Genomic DNA, 15,437 nt, shown 5'->3' on the forward strand with positions numbered 1-15,437 from the left:
GGGAGAGGAGAGTGGCTGGAGGTTGAATCACTCCTCAACGGCCAATGATTTAACCAAGCATGCTTATGTAATGAAGCCTCCATAAAAAGCCAAAGGATGGGGTTCAGAGGGCTTCCAAGGTTGCTGAATACGTGGAGATTGGGGAGGGCGGTGCACCTTGGGAGGGCATGGAAGTTCCGCGCCCTCTCCCTATTCCTTGCCCTATGCATCTCTTCCACCTGGCTCTTCCTGACTTGTGTTCTTTTATACTACACTGGCACACTAGTAAGTAAAGTGTTTCTCCCCGTAAGCCGCTCTAGCAAAGTAACTGAACCCAAGGAGGGGGTGGTGCGAGCCTCCAATCTATCACCAGTCTTTCAGAACACAGGTGACAATCTGGGCTTGCGAGTGGCATCTGTGGTCAGGGGCAGGGTGGGGTGAGGGCACTCCTGTGGACTGAGCCCTTAACCCATGGGATCTGATGCTTTCCAGGTAGATGGTGTTGGAATTGGGATGAATTGTAGGACACTCAGCTGGCGTCAGAGAGCTGCTGGTGGAGTGGGGAGCCCCCCCGACTGGAATTGGTACCAGGGTCCTTTCAAGTCACTGTCTTCACTCTCTGAATGTGTGTACTGGTACACCGTCTGTCTCACCCACTAGAATAGAAGCTCCATGACAGAAGGAAACGTGAACCCCACATTCCTACATTCTCAGTGCCGAGAATAATGCAGAGCTCATACCAGACACCCAGTACTTGTTTGCTGAATGAATGAATATCCATTTACAACATCAGAATCCAAGGAATTGCTCAGGGTATTCAAAGAGTTGTGATTTTATTCATATATGTTGCTAAATAATTGCAAAACAAACACAGAATTTAATGAGACCAAATATATTTAACCATGAAATTTCTAAGACTCTCCCTATTAATTTTGCCCAAAACATAGCAGTTACCACAGAAAAATAATTATACATTGAGTGAGGGTTAAGACATGCATTTAAGATCTATATAAAAGGAATTATAGGTATCGATCAACACAACACAACATCTTATTCAAGTTTACAATGATTTTCTTTGGATCTCGTATCAGACCTACTTAAGGAACCAACAAGTGAAGGATGCAGCCGCTGTACCAGAGGCGGGAGTGAGCGTGTGCAGGGCACGGCGCAGCGTGCTGAGCTGGGGATGCTGAGGGCCTATTCTGGCACATCTGGAGCAGGCTGGGGGTAAGATGGAGAGAAATGTAGTCTCCTGGTAGACCAGAAGGCTGAGCTCTTACCCTTTATGCTGATGGGAACCCCGTGTATGTTTATACAGGGGAATTACATGACACGTTTGTGTTAGAAAATCACTCTTGTGCAACTGTGGGGAACAAACTGGTGACTATTACCACCGCCAGGCAACTGAGAAGGAGGGTCTGGGACAAGAAGCAGATATCATGCATTTGCCGACTTCCTCTGTCTTTTATCTTCTACAGATGGTGACTTCCACCTCAGAAATATCTTTATCATGCCCATGCATTTTTACTATTTAACCCCCTCTATCTACTCTCCCTTCCAACTTCTGGCCAGTTACTTTAGTTGGAATTCTTTCAAAAAATTCTCTCTCACACAATTCATCCTTTCAAGAAATTTATTTGAGTGCCTCTTAGATACCCCAAACCTCTGGGCACTCGAGTTCCAAAATTGTTCCTATCTTGGTTCTTTCTGTAGGAAAAAAAAAAGTAAGAACTATAATAAAGCTCAGTCCTCTATGAATGCCATTTTCCCCAGTCACTAATTTAGATTCTCTGTGCTCCCCAACCTTTGCATATGCATGGAGGGCGGGGCAGGGGAGGGACACAACTAAGAAGATGTGACTTCCATGACAACCTACGTTCACCCCTTCCCAGATGATACCCATAGCTTTCCAAAAGATACCTACCAGAAAGACAAACATAAATCTATTTCCTTTCATCTTAAAGTATCCATCTTCATACCCATCAAATACGAAAAGGAAAGCTGTAATTTTTCCAGGTGGATCACATCACAATAAACTATAATACAACCTTGAAAGTTCCCCAAAGTTCATCTTCTATCTTAGCCTTCTTTAAATAATCTTTTTTTCCCCAAGTACCAGCATTCTGTTTGAATCATCCTGTTTTGCTCTTTATTTTTACATACTGTTTTCCATCGTAAATGTCAATTCACTCTGTATTCTGGATTGAAGAGTTACCTTTGACCCTAACAAAGTTCATGAACCAAAGCAACCTACTTACAAATGTAGTTCTGAAACTGTACTAATTTATCATTGGGAAACTGCCAATGTAAAAAGGCATTCAAGAGATCGTTTGATAAGTGCCCAGTCTCTTATAACAAAATATAATTACCACTCTGTGTCTGTAGATGAGGGTTTGGATGACATAATTTCAAAGATTGCTTCAGACTCTCAAATTCTTTGATTCTATATCAATGCAGCAGAATTCTGGCATAAAAGCATAATATAGTACTGCTGTCTACCTCTATTTCCGTCTTGCTGGAGAAAACTAGTTTAATGCTCATCCAACCAGAAAAAGTAGGCTGTAATTTTAAAAAGGATAGCAAAATAGATTGGCTATTAATTTTTTCCCTTGTAATAAAGGCTTCATAATTTACTCTTTTCTAACTCAAAGTAACTCAGGACCAAAGTGTGCTTGTTTTTGTTCTCTCTGGACTGCCAAAATTAACACTAAAGTTAAAATTATAGATGCCAGTAAAACTACCACATGCAGTATATACCGTGACTCATAAAAATGGTCAAACATGCCTGTAAAATGTACAGTGGGCACAGTGATAATACAGGTCTATTCCTTTCAACAAAGTATTCATAGAACGACGAATGTGCCAAGTTTTATCTTCAATACCCTTGGGCCTGGGGAAATCATAAGCTCTCTGAGGTTAAGTGAACAGTTTCTCGGAGGCAGAACATCAGACGAATCTTGTGTTTTACAATTTAGTTCAATTTATTAACCCCGATTTTATGTATAGGTGTTGTTTTTGGTTCTTTTAACAGACGGTTCTTTTTTAAAAAGCTGTTCTAAAAAAACACACATCCCCTTCCTATACACCCTCTTGCAGACCGAAATACCCTTACAGGAGGGCAGAACACATGACCCCCATCAACTCACAGGCTGCTTCATTTTAAGCAGCTTTCCCTTGAAACCAAATTATTATACTTGACTTTCAAATGTTTGTGTCTTATATTTAAAAAGGCACCCGGCATTGAAAAAGGCATTTTTACCAGTTTACTGTATGTCTGGCTTAAATGCCACTGATCTCAGAAATTTAAGGCTGAGTCTTCATTGCAATCGTCGATGGCAGTAAAGTTGACAATAAAAAAATTTTTTGGAAAATTTAGACACTCTCTAACAGCTTTTCTAAAGCTCCCTGGTGCTTTATTTCAACACTTGATGGAGTTCTCTTAAAGAAGGTCTAAGTCCTAAGCTTATTATTTAGATAAATTGTTTTAATTCAAAAGAAAATGTAAATAAGAGGCTCTCGTTAATAATACTACAGTTAATGGTGTCTATTAGCTATGACTTACTAAGAAACTTCTAATGAGAGTTAAATAAGAGTGGTCATGGTGGCAGATGGCAGATACACACACACACACACACACGGGTTAACGTCCACCGTATCACGTGAATCTGCTTAGCAGCCCGTCTAATGCAGAGATGCACTAGGTGTAATGACAAATCAACTGGTTCATTGGTTTACAGAAGAAACCCATTATCTTCCCCAGGCTACAAGCTTTCATTAGTCATATTAGCTACTACTCTTGCTACTGAGATTTGACTACTGATGAAACACTGTCATAGGATAAGCAGAGATGCAAGTCACAAAGGGTGGAGAATCAGATAGAGAAGGCAGTCAATGGACAGGGAGAAGTGAGAACTCTGTAGTTGGGGAGCTGTCTTCACCATCACCAAGGATGATAACAGACATCTCTCTAATCATAGACATTGAACACTTCTGGACCGTTCCGCTACTGCAATAGATTTGTAGCTGAAAAGTCACAATGAAAATACGAGCCATCAGGCCAATTATTCGTTTCCATAATTCAAACCTTTGCTAAGAAGTCTCCACGTTATAACCCGAGTGGGGTGTATGTTAGGCACTATGGAATAAAACATTCACACATCGGGCACTCAAATGTTGTTGAGTAAATAGGTACTACACAAATAGACGAGGCAAGGTAAGACCCTGCTAACCGCCGAGCTGTTTCCCATCAACAGCAGCCTCCTTGCTCCCTAGTCCCTCATCCAGGGCTAAGTGAAGGCCATTTACCACCAGCGATAAAATCATGATGAAATACCAGTCCTAGATGACAACAGGTAATAAGAGCTCTCAGATGTCATGCAATTCTGTAAGGCACCTGGCTAACAAGAGTCCTGTGCAACAGAGCGTCTTCTTTTTCTTCATTATAAGCACATCATGTAGGACAGAATCTAAAGCCCTATTTTAAGCTATCACATACTTCTCTTCCTTCTCCATTCTGTATCAGAACCTAGCCTAACACCAGAGACATATCAGATGCTCCAAATTCTGCTGATGATATTTCTCAACTATAGTTCAATAAATCAGTGTAAAATATCCAGGGTCACTCTCTTCCACTCTTTTTAAGTTAGAATCACCACAGCTGATTCTTAACCTTTGTTTTCTTTGCTTCATCTGTTTAGGTCCCAACTACACTGTAACCAATTTCTGTAAAATACAGTTGTAATAGAACCAGAAGGCCTAATTAAATACAGTTCAAATATATACGTTGATAGTTCCCAAATTACAACCAAATCGTACAGAATGACTGCCACCAACTCCCCAATGAAGGAACACCTACCACCCGTTCAAGCTGTCATTGACAGAACTACAGACAAGTACACAAGGATGAAAGAGTACAAAAGGCCAGACAGACACACACACAGAAAAAACTCCCAACTCACTGTACCGGAAGTAACTTTTCTCTCCAATGTCTGGCATTACAAGACAGTGGTAGAGGCCATGGACTTTGTAAGCCAAAACTTTAAGTTCAGAGCCCAGTTCTGCTCCGCATTAGCTGTGTGATTTGGAGCAAATTAATTCATTTTTTGAGTCTCATTGTCTTCTTTTGTAAGGTGTACACAGTGATGTTCACCTTGTAGAGTTATTGAGGGGATTAAGTGCTGACATGGTCCCTGACACCTAATAGATATTTAATAAGTAGTTAGTATTAAAATTATTGTCCCCAAGCCTATCTAAATTTATTCAACTTACTCTTTTACGGTGTTTGAATTTCTACTAAGAGGAAAATCATTTGATCTTTAAAAAAAAAGCCTTTAAAAAATCATCTAAGGCATGGAAAGGCTAGGAGGGTAGTGGTCTATCTCACACTAGTATGAATTAGTTTAATCAGATTGCTCACCTCTTGATTCTTATCTGTGAGCATGGGCACTGAGTGAATGGAATATTTTGCCTGAGAGGCAGAAAAGTTAAGATATATTTATAAACATACAGCATTTGGGATGTATTATTGGGCTGGAAGGGAATGGGAAACATGCATTATGTAGGGACTTTGGAGAGAGAAGAACAACAGAAGGTGGGAAATTGTATGGATAGAGAGTCGCAAGTATATAAAGTTGGCCTATTTTAAGATTTTGTCTGGGCCAATCCTTTACCTGGGAAAGGGAAAGGAAACTCAGCACCTAAGTATAATGCTCTTAGTGCTAAAGATCAGTGATGCTAGGAGCTAAATAATTTCTGATGGAACCTGGGAGGCAAAAAGTCATTATGGTTATCTCTTCTAAGGAAAACGTCCTGTAGGATTCAAAAGAGTGACTTCCACACAAAACTTTAGAGTTTAGCATACTCTTTACTTAAGGATGGCCTGTCCAATAATATTATTCTTCCTATTCAAATAAACCATAATCAGTGTCCATATTTAAGGGACTCACCTTCACATCTGTTCTTAACAACAACAATCCTTTACAAGCAGTGTAAGGCACTATCTGTAATCATATCTCAAGGTAAGAACAAGCATCATTTCTAGAGTTACATACTTAACTCTTGAGGTCTACCCCAACATTAGTCTACCCGGGGAAGACTATTTAAATGAACAAATAGATCATTCGCACCCTCTGTGACAAATTAATGCTTTTTGCACTGCCTTTCTTCCTAATCAACTATTTGTTGAGTGCTTTCCATGTGTAGAGAACTGCTAGGAGATGGGAATTGTAGAGAAAGGCACAAATCTTGAACCTTGCCTTCAGTGAGCTTATAATTTAGGTGGGGAAACATGACATAAATGTGTAGAAATATAAGCAATTATAATATGTTCAAATTACTGTTTAAAATGTCCTTAGAAGAGATGTAAGAAGAAAATACTTGAATGGCTAACAAATTAACTCCTATAATTCCTGTAATAGGAATTTGGTCTAATTATATCTATCTGTCTGTCTATCTAGAGGAGTTAATTCTATAACAGGACTAAGAAATGACCTCCTGCTGGAGTATCAGAGAAAGCCCTTCTGTGGGAGGGAGATTTTGAATAAGGTATTTAAGGATGAGTAGAACTGATGGGTGTGGGGACATTATATTCTCAACATGGTATGATGTGATCAAACATCCTTTGAAACTGACTCAACATCCTCAACTTTGCTTTGAAAATGTCAAGTACTAGGCACAAAGAAAGGAAACAAGCATTCTTTCCTTCGGTGAAAGGGTGAGCTATGGGGGTGGATATGAGAGCAATTAGAAAAGAGATGTTTGAGGGCCTGTCCAACGTACGGTTTGCATTATTCTAAAATGTTCTAATTATTATTACAAATGCATTTAACATTCTCAGAAATATTTTTTTAACGGAAAGCACTAAAACCATAAATTTGATGAAGTCGTAAAACCATGCTTTCAGACTTGCCAAGTTTCACTTTGGAAACGTAGCATGTAATGTACATTTGAGAACCAAATTTTACCACTTCACTATTTAAAAAGAAAAAAAAAGCTTTTGTGTGAAAAGCCCATGGATGTTGTAAGAAAACAGCTCTGTAATCATCTGGATCCTACAACGGACTATGATGAAATATGCTTACTTCCTCAGCAGTTAATAGCAACCTCTGTCCGATGTTGGAAGCAGTCCCTGAGCATATAAAGCAGGCTTTCTTGGATTTTAGTGCATTGCATGTAGGTTAACAGGCCAAATAACACACAAATTTAGGGACTATATTGAGAAGAAAAAATTTCAAATAATATTTACTGAATGCCTCCATCAGAGGAGTGAAAGAGATATTACAGCTGATGGAAATCTGGAGCAGTTTAATTATTTCCTATTTGCACCTCCTACAGCTGACTCTAGTTTCTGATGTGAGGCTGTGACATGAATCATGCTGGCGAGGTTGCATCTGGTGGGCACCTCCATGAAGCACTTCTACAGCCTAAGATTGAGGGATTATCACAGCAAGACCATGTTTCAGAGGACAGGGCACCCTTATTGAGGGGGTTGATTACCATACATTTGTATCCATATCCATACAAAATATGGATACATTTTACCATATTTCTTTGCACACAACAACTCTTGAAAGAAAAGCAGGGGAGACCTACCTGACCCTTTCTGGACTGGCTCCATCCCCCAGGTAGTTTTGGCGCTAAAGCCTGGTGCATGCTAGGGGGTAGTATTCAGGCACAAGAAAGAGCCAGTAACAGAAACAGATGTCCTAGAATCTGGAATAAGAAAAAGAGTAAACTTTCAAGTCATAATATCCTAAATGAGCATTTCAGATTGGCTACTGAGGGCACGTCGCACCCAACAGGAATCTGGTACTTTACCTTGGTATGTCTACTTGGAAAAAAAAAATGAGTCCCAGAACTCTCAGCTCTTCTGACAATTCAGGGCTGGAGATACTGATACAAGTTCAGCTCAAAAGCTGGCAAAAAGCACCTTTAAAAAGCTTTATGAATGGACTTTGCTGGTAATGACTTTAGAGGGAAAAAATCCTCTTTCCCATTCTTTCCTCCTATTTGCCTGGAACAGCTGGCATCCCGTCCCATGCCTAGTCCCATCTATCATGGCCACTGGTCCTGAGCCAATATCCCACTGCAGTGCCTTGGGAATCTGCAGTGTCACTCCTCTTCTGCCTTGTTCTCTGCAAAGTGAAGTCATAGGGACGGATCAGCCAACCTGACTTCTCATTACCCTGCCCAGAATCCTTTGTGAGCTGAAATGAGTCATCACTCCAAGAAAAGCTACAGCCTCTGGTTGTCGGTACGGGCTCCTTTGTCCGTGCAATGCGGAGGCTCTGGGCTGGGAATGCACCCCAGGGCCCGGGCTACCAGGGGCACATCCTCCTCTCCAAGGAGCCCAGGCCCCCTCCCATGCATTGAGCACCAACTCAGATCTTTTCATCATGAAAACAGGGAAAAGGGCAAATACCTCCAGATGCTTGGAGAAAACACACACACACATTAACAATGATCCGGCATCATATACTCAGCAGTTCATAATTATAAACCTGACACATGTGCTCTTTTGTTTTTTCTTTCTTTTTTTTTTTAAGGCTGGCTTTTCATTGCAGAGAAGGAAGTGTCTCCCTCCTGTGTGCAAAAGGCGGTTCGACTGTACCCTGGATCAAAGTTTAGCTGCAGCGAGCTATTTGTCATAAATTCCAGTTGCCGGGCAAGTCCTTGCAAGCCTGGGTCGCATCATTCCCGACGCGGTGCCGGCCGCCTTGCAGCAGAGACAGCCCGGGAGCCAGCACAGCTTCTGCCAGGAGAAGGGCGGCATGGGGAATGAGGTCACTATGTCAAGAGCTCGTTCTCCCCGTGAGGTGCCCCTGCGCTCCCAACACCACGGAAACCACGGCGGGGAGGGGGGTGGGATGGTGCATAGGGTTTCTTTTACGTTGCTGCTTCCTCTGCTTTTTCTCTTTTAGAATTTCTGTGCCTCAGATCGGTAAGGCACAAAAAAGCCATTCCAGATCTGTGCAAAAGCATCCTTTTCACTGCACTGTTCGTACTGCACCACACGCTTGATGAGCCCCACGCTGAATCACTCATGCATAGCACGTGTACACATTGTATTTCCACACCCACGGACACACGGACACACAGAGGAACTTATTTCGACAGAACCGTAGAGAAAATGATTCATCTCTGTTTACAGTACAAGAAACGACACAGAAATGGCTCGAGACGGAAAAGGGGTGGGAGTTGGGAGAGAGGAGAGGAGAAGAGGAATATTAACCATCCCGTTAAGACCACAAAAAAATGGAGTCTGAGAGGAAAAGCATAATTAAGAAGGACGTGAATGGTGTTGTGTTGGTAATAATTCTGCCCAAACTCCCCCAAACAAAATAATACCCAAGCAGGCACCTCTCACTAGCTCCACTCAGGAACCAAAGAGATACCGATAAATTATCCCCTACTCAGAAATGAAGTAGATTTGGGTAGCTGAGGATGTCTGCAGAGCAAATTCTCCCACATTCTCGTGAATACAGTAGCTAACCAACAATAAAGATGAAGTCTAGGATGAGACTGCAGCTGGGAAGTACAAAAATGTAATGCATCGCTCAGCAAGACTATCCCGAATCTCTGAGTTAGAAGGGTTGCCAGGCTAAAGCTCCACCAGAAGCACAGGGTGTCTTCGCACCTGTGATTTAGCCCATCTTCGAGGACCTCTTCCCTCAGAGCTCGGGCCTCGTCCAAGCCAGGCACATCCTCCGGTGAAGGCTTCCCCCGCCAGCTGAGTCCTGGAACCCCACACGGTGGTTCCCATTCTGCCCTCAGAAAGCTGAACAACGTAGAACCTTCTTCTGTCTGATAACTCATCTGATGGCTACAAATAATAATCCCGTGCCTGCATTCTAAGCCGTCTCTTCTCTAGCTGCCCACCTTCTGGGACACCGTGGGTAAGTCTATGTGCATTTATGGATCCGCTGGTACGTTCCATCTCAACATGATTAAATAAAGCTTCTTCAGCTCCTTCTACCACCTGACACTTTCCAAATCCTCTGCCCTCCTGGTTCCTCGCCTTTGCTCCCGCTCGGGCGTATCAAACTCCCTCTAAAAATGTCATATGAAGAACGAGATAGACTCTAACTGTGTCTCCCCATGGCACCATCGCCTCCCCCGCTCTAGACTCTATATTCACCTGGTCTAAGACAGTGGTAGGCTTTTGGCTGTTGTCACACTTTCAACCCCTAGAGAACTTTTTCACATTATCTGCGATTAAATCAGGTCTCATTTATGCAATTAAAAAAAAAGAAAGAAAACGTCATCAATTATGCCGTATTCGTCTTATCAGAAACGGTCTGGTTGTGATGTTGCCTTCCAATGTATTAATTCCTCTCCTTGGATACGCCACCTGAGCTCCCAGCCGTGACAATGACTCAGTCTGCGGCCCAGCTCCAGGGCCTCCTCCCCAGACAGCTCACCTTTACTCAACACTCTCTGAGCTTGTTTACATTGGTAGTCATTATAAATCCACCGAAATCCACCTAACTCAGCCCATTCCTCTTAGGCATAGTCTGATCGCTCTAAGGTCCGAAGGCATGCCCAATAAATAAACCCTGCACCTTAAGAAGGAAATGATGTACTATATAAAAGTTAAGATCTAAATCGAGATATCTTGACCTCTGGCAATCTAAGAGCATCTAGGGAAGCAGCTCTAGGTCACTGGACCACCTCTCGACAGCTAAAAACTCAAGTTTCCTCTATGACATAGAAAAGGTTAAGTAAGTGGATAAATATTTTCTAATATCCAAGCGTGTATGTTTCCATCTCTATGTGGGCCTACTATGCCCGCCTATAAAAACTCATCCAAGCTTTACAAGGACCCACTAAGGTAAGTACTGTTATTAGCACCATTTTAAAAAGAAATTAATTGCCCTCCTCAAGCCTCCACAACTGGTTAAGTGGCAGAGGCAAGATTTGAACCTGGGGCAGGAGGCCTCAGAGGTCTACCTGTCGACTATAGCCACTGGAAATAAAATTTTTAAAAAAACAGAACTCCATCCCTCAACTTTTACCTGTAAATGGAAGCCAATTCCCTCTGTCAGCACATGAGGCCAGTAAGGTGAGGCTCCCAGGCTGGAAGCAGGTGCCTTTGCTCAGTTCTCTAGCCCCTAACTGAGCGTGTTCCAGCCTCAGCCACAGACTGTCATCGAATGGCCATGCAAAGGCGGGTGCAACTGACCCGCCAAAGCCATAACCTCCTTTTGCAGTCCTACTAATAAGGAGATGAGTTTTATGACGGACACTCATTAGCCTCAACTCAGAAATCAAGGCAAGAAATCAAGGCACTCTGATGTCTCAGATGCCAGTCTCTGATGGAGAGATGAACACAAGAATCAACTACAGACATAATTAGCAGTCCTCCTCCTCCGCCTGGTACCTTTTGCTCCTCTGAATAATAGCGTCAGTGGTACAGTCAAGACTTATGAACCTCACGTAGAACATCGCAGAGGTGATCTCCTCGGCTGGTGAGGTGTAGGCAGAGGCTGCGCTTGGCATGGGACTGCTTCCTTGGCAGAGGATTAAGTGGCAGCACCAGTAGTGACACAGTCACACAGGATCTTTAAAAAACACTTTGATGACTAATGGTATAGCATGGTCTTAGGGCGACTGTACTTGATAAAACAGAGAGCCACGAAATGTCCTCAAATCAATGAAAGATATCTATTAGGGGCCTAACTGCAAATACTTAAGATAGTGTACATAAGGCAGGGTATATACATGGGTACACAAACTTTTTCATGAACAAATGACATGGTCTCCACTCTCAAGAAGCTTCTAATGAACTCGAGGAGATAAGATATTCACACATAAAAAGCACCAAGAATACAAGACAATGTCTGTCAAAAGGGAGGAAGAGGTAACAGGTGCCTCTAAAAATGCAGGAGAAAGAACCTGGGCTGAAGCAGTCAGGAATGGCTTCCAGGCAGGACAAGCTCGTCCTAGCATCTGGACAACAGGGAAAGGGCGTTCCATCAGTTAGAGCGTGAGCTCCATGAAGAGAAGGATTTTTGCACGCTCTATTGTTTACAGATGCATTCTTTTTTTAAACTGAAGTAGAGTTGATTTACAATGTTGTACCAATCTCTGCTGTGCAGCAAAGTGACTCAGTTATACACATATAGACATTCTTTTTTATATTCTTTTCCATCATGGTTTATCACAGGATACTGAATATAGTTCCCTGTGCTATATAGTAGGACTTTGTTGTTTATCCATCCTATACATAATAGTGTACATCTGCTAATCCTAAACTCCCCATCCATCTCTCCCTCACCCCCACTCCCCCTTGGCAAGCACAAGGCAGGCAATAAACAAATTTGTGCTGAATGAATGAATGACCTGGAGAGAGGAAGTATGAACCAAGGTATGGAAGTACAGATGGGAGGCGCATGAGGCAGGAGAAGAGGGTTCATAGTGGGGAGTAGAGGAGAGGAGGCAAGAAGAGGTGTCCTAAGATCCGATTAAGAAGAGTCTTTGAACGAATAAGAAAATGACCCACCTGATATTTGCAATAAATTTCACTTATTTGTTATAGCCTTAATCAATCTCCCCCCTAAGAAGCATTACCCCTATGTGAACCCCACAATCTCTAAAAACAAGTATTTATAAGCTGACGGCGGCTCATTAGAGGGAAGCTATGTTGACGGCATGGTCAGACGTTGCTCACCCCCCGGGGTCTTCTCCACCTCCCATCACCACGGAGAAAGAAGTCTGTGATGCCAGGACTCTCTTCCTTTTGCAAAACTGTACCAATAGGGAAGAAAAAAAAATCCTAGTCTGTAGCAATATTATATTAAACCTACCCTAATTCAATGTAGTTCAACTCGACCAACGTTTATTAAACACAACGTGGAAGACTCTCTGCTTGTCGCTGAGGTCAGTACAAGGATGAAGAAGTTACAGCTCCTGTCCTCACAGTTTTGCATCAACATCTGAGTCATTCAAGGCAAAGAGGGACAGAGTGCCATGAGAACAGCGAAAGATGGTTATTTCTCATACAAGAGAAAGATGGCAAGGAAGCATGGCGAGAACTGGGCAGCGTTTCAGGAACAAGGCAGCAGTTAAGGGACCCCAAAGATGGGTAAGGAAAGGGGGAGGAAGAGAAAACTTGGAGACGTCTTTCCAGGCAGTGGAGCAGTGCTGATGTGGAGTAGAGAGTCCAGGAGGTTTTGGAGCATGGCTGAGGGTCTATCTGGCATGGCTAGTGTGGAGTCACGAAGGAGATGGGTAGAGATGAAGCCAAAGAGTAAGTCAGGCGAGATAAGATTTTGAAGAACACGAACTTCTAGGAGAAAGGCATTAAAAGCTTTTACAGGGGAGTGGTGCTACTGACGCTGGAAGTTTAGGTTACTCTGGCAATGGGGTATGGGATGCATCCAAAGAGAGAAGATAATTAATTACTGAGACAAGGGAAGAGCCAATTATTGTGAGAGACCAAATGAGATGCAAAGAGGGCTTAAACAAGGAACAGAGAGAGGCCCAGAGATATGAGGTACTTTCCTGTTTCACGAAGGGACTGTCCAAAATTCCCAGCATGAAAATTACAATACTATCAGAAATGCATTTCTAGAAGTACCATGTACACCTAACACAACTTGCCCAGAATCTATCCAACTGTCTGTGCTAGGGTGATAGCCTGACATTTGGAGAAGTGCCCAGGGTAGAACATTAGTTCAAATTGACAAATAAAGGGAAGAGACGAAACCCTCTAAACAAAAATCCTTGGGCACCCATAACAGACCAGACTTTCCTGGTTGCACAAAAGCTGGGGAAAAAGCACAAATTAAAACTTCAGTGAAAGTGGTTTCAGAAACAGAAAGCTCCAAAGATTTCAAGGCCTTTATAGCCCAGGGTTTACTGAGTTATGTGCATTTTTATTACGGTGGAAGAAACAATTTCAATTAAGTTGGATTTGATGCAGCACGGTATAGGCAAAGAAACTAAATATTTAAAGAACAAATACACTTGGTATCCCAAGTGTTACAGAGCATCAGTGTGAACACAAACTGAAGAGCATGGCTATTCTACGTAACTTAATAAAATTTTCAAACACCTTTGGATCGGTCAATTCTCATAGGATTAGGAACACAGAATAGCATTTTCGAGCTGGAGGAGACAGAAAGTCATCTAGTATATTATCATGTGACTGAAGATAATCCTAGGGTCCAAGTGGGGAAGATGACTTGCCCAAGGTAACACAGAGTTAGTAGCAAAGATAGAATTAGCATCCAGACCTCCTGATTCTCAGTGCAGACATCTCACCACTACTCCACAACACCCTGTACAATTAATTCAAAGAAAATTAAACTCTAAGGCTTCTCCGATGCACTCTGGATACAATACAATAAATTAAGGAGGCAGATGTGCAATTCTCCATACTACACTGTGGGATAGATTATTTCTCTGCCCTCAGTTCTTCTAATCAATGTCCAAAGAAGGCAAGGAAGGAAAAAGATGAAAGTGAGAAAAACGGAGAGTCTGTGAGTTTTCAGTTTAAAAGGCAGAGTTTAAATTGTCATGTTTTGCTCATGTAATGCCTCAATGCCTCAGCACAACAGGCATGGGGACTTCCCTGGTGACACAGTGGTTAAGAATCCACCTGCCAATGCAGGGGACACGGGTTCTAGCTCTGGTCTGGGAAGATCTCACATGCCGTGGAGCAAATAAGCCCCTGTGCCACAACTACTGAGCCTGCACTCTAGAGCCCGCAAGCCACAACTACTGAGCCCGTGTACCACAACTGCTGAAGCCCGCGCACCTAGAGCCCATGCTCCACAACAAAGAGAAGCTACCGCAATGAGAAGCCCGCGCACCGCAACAAAGAGTAGCCCCCGCTCACCGCAACTAGAGAAAGCCCGTGCACAGCAACGAAGACTCAATGCAGCCAAAAATAAAATAAATAAATAAATAAATAAATTTGTTTAAAAAAAAAATTGTCATGTTTTGATATTAAGTGGTAAGAAAACTATGGAAAAGTGTGGGGAAATGAGAGGTTACCTTTCTCAATTATGATTTTATTACAACAGCATTTGGATTTGTGGACTATTCATTTCCAACACACCTGAATGTATCTCAGACATTTCTACTCAGTATTTTCCATTGCACAGGATAGTGAAGGGATGCCCAGAGAAGTTTGCAATACACAGAAAAAAAAGATTCTGTTTGGAAGTCTCCCTGAAATTCATACAAGCTCTATATTATACTCTCTAACATATCGCTTTTGTCTTAATAATAAAATTTTAAAAAATTGTATCCATTGAACAACATTCAACATTACTTTCCAAAATTTACAAGTGAACTGACCCTCTGGGAAGACCTCCACGTTGATCTTGAGGTTGTATAAACCTGCAGTATAGGGCCCCGGTCCCTGGAGGCAAATATGCTCCCAATTTGAGAAGCAACAACTACATCTGAAAATACACCTGAAAGAGGTATTTCCCAATTAGCTTTCAAAGTTA

The 15,437-nt window shown here is 42.3% G+C and overlaps 1 protein-coding gene across 10 annotated transcripts in view; it reads right to left on the reverse strand.

Annotated features, from left to right (window-relative positions):
• Nucleotides 1–15,437, reverse strand: part of STOX2 (storkhead box 2) — a gene marked incomplete at its 3' end in the record, with an annotated part of 209,569 nt that overhangs the window by 26,962 nt on the left and 167,170 nt on the right. Inside the window, exons 1-2 of one of the 10 annotated variants that reach the window (XM_082444791.1) lie at nucleotides 7,795–8,081; nucleotides 7,570–7,689 (exon numbers count right to left, since the gene is read on the reverse strand). The exons of 8 other annotated variants lie outside the window; for them this stretch is intronic. In XM_082444791.1, coding sequence (XP_082300917.1) covers nucleotides 7,570–7,594 — 25 coding nt within the window. In that variant the 5' untranslated portion in view covers nucleotides 7,595–7,689; nucleotides 7,795–8,081. Of the gene's footprint in view, nucleotides 1–7,569; nucleotides 8,082–15,437 lie in introns of those variants that run through there. One more of the 10 variants, XM_082444790.1, reaches the window with a different exon arrangement.

The sequence above is a fragment of the Balaenoptera physalus genome, assembly GCF_965194825.1.
Source record: "Balaenoptera physalus genome assembly, chromosome: 21".
Classification (NCBI taxonomy): domain Eukaryota; kingdom Metazoa; phylum Chordata; class Mammalia; order Artiodactyla; family Balaenopteridae; genus Balaenoptera; species Balaenoptera physalus.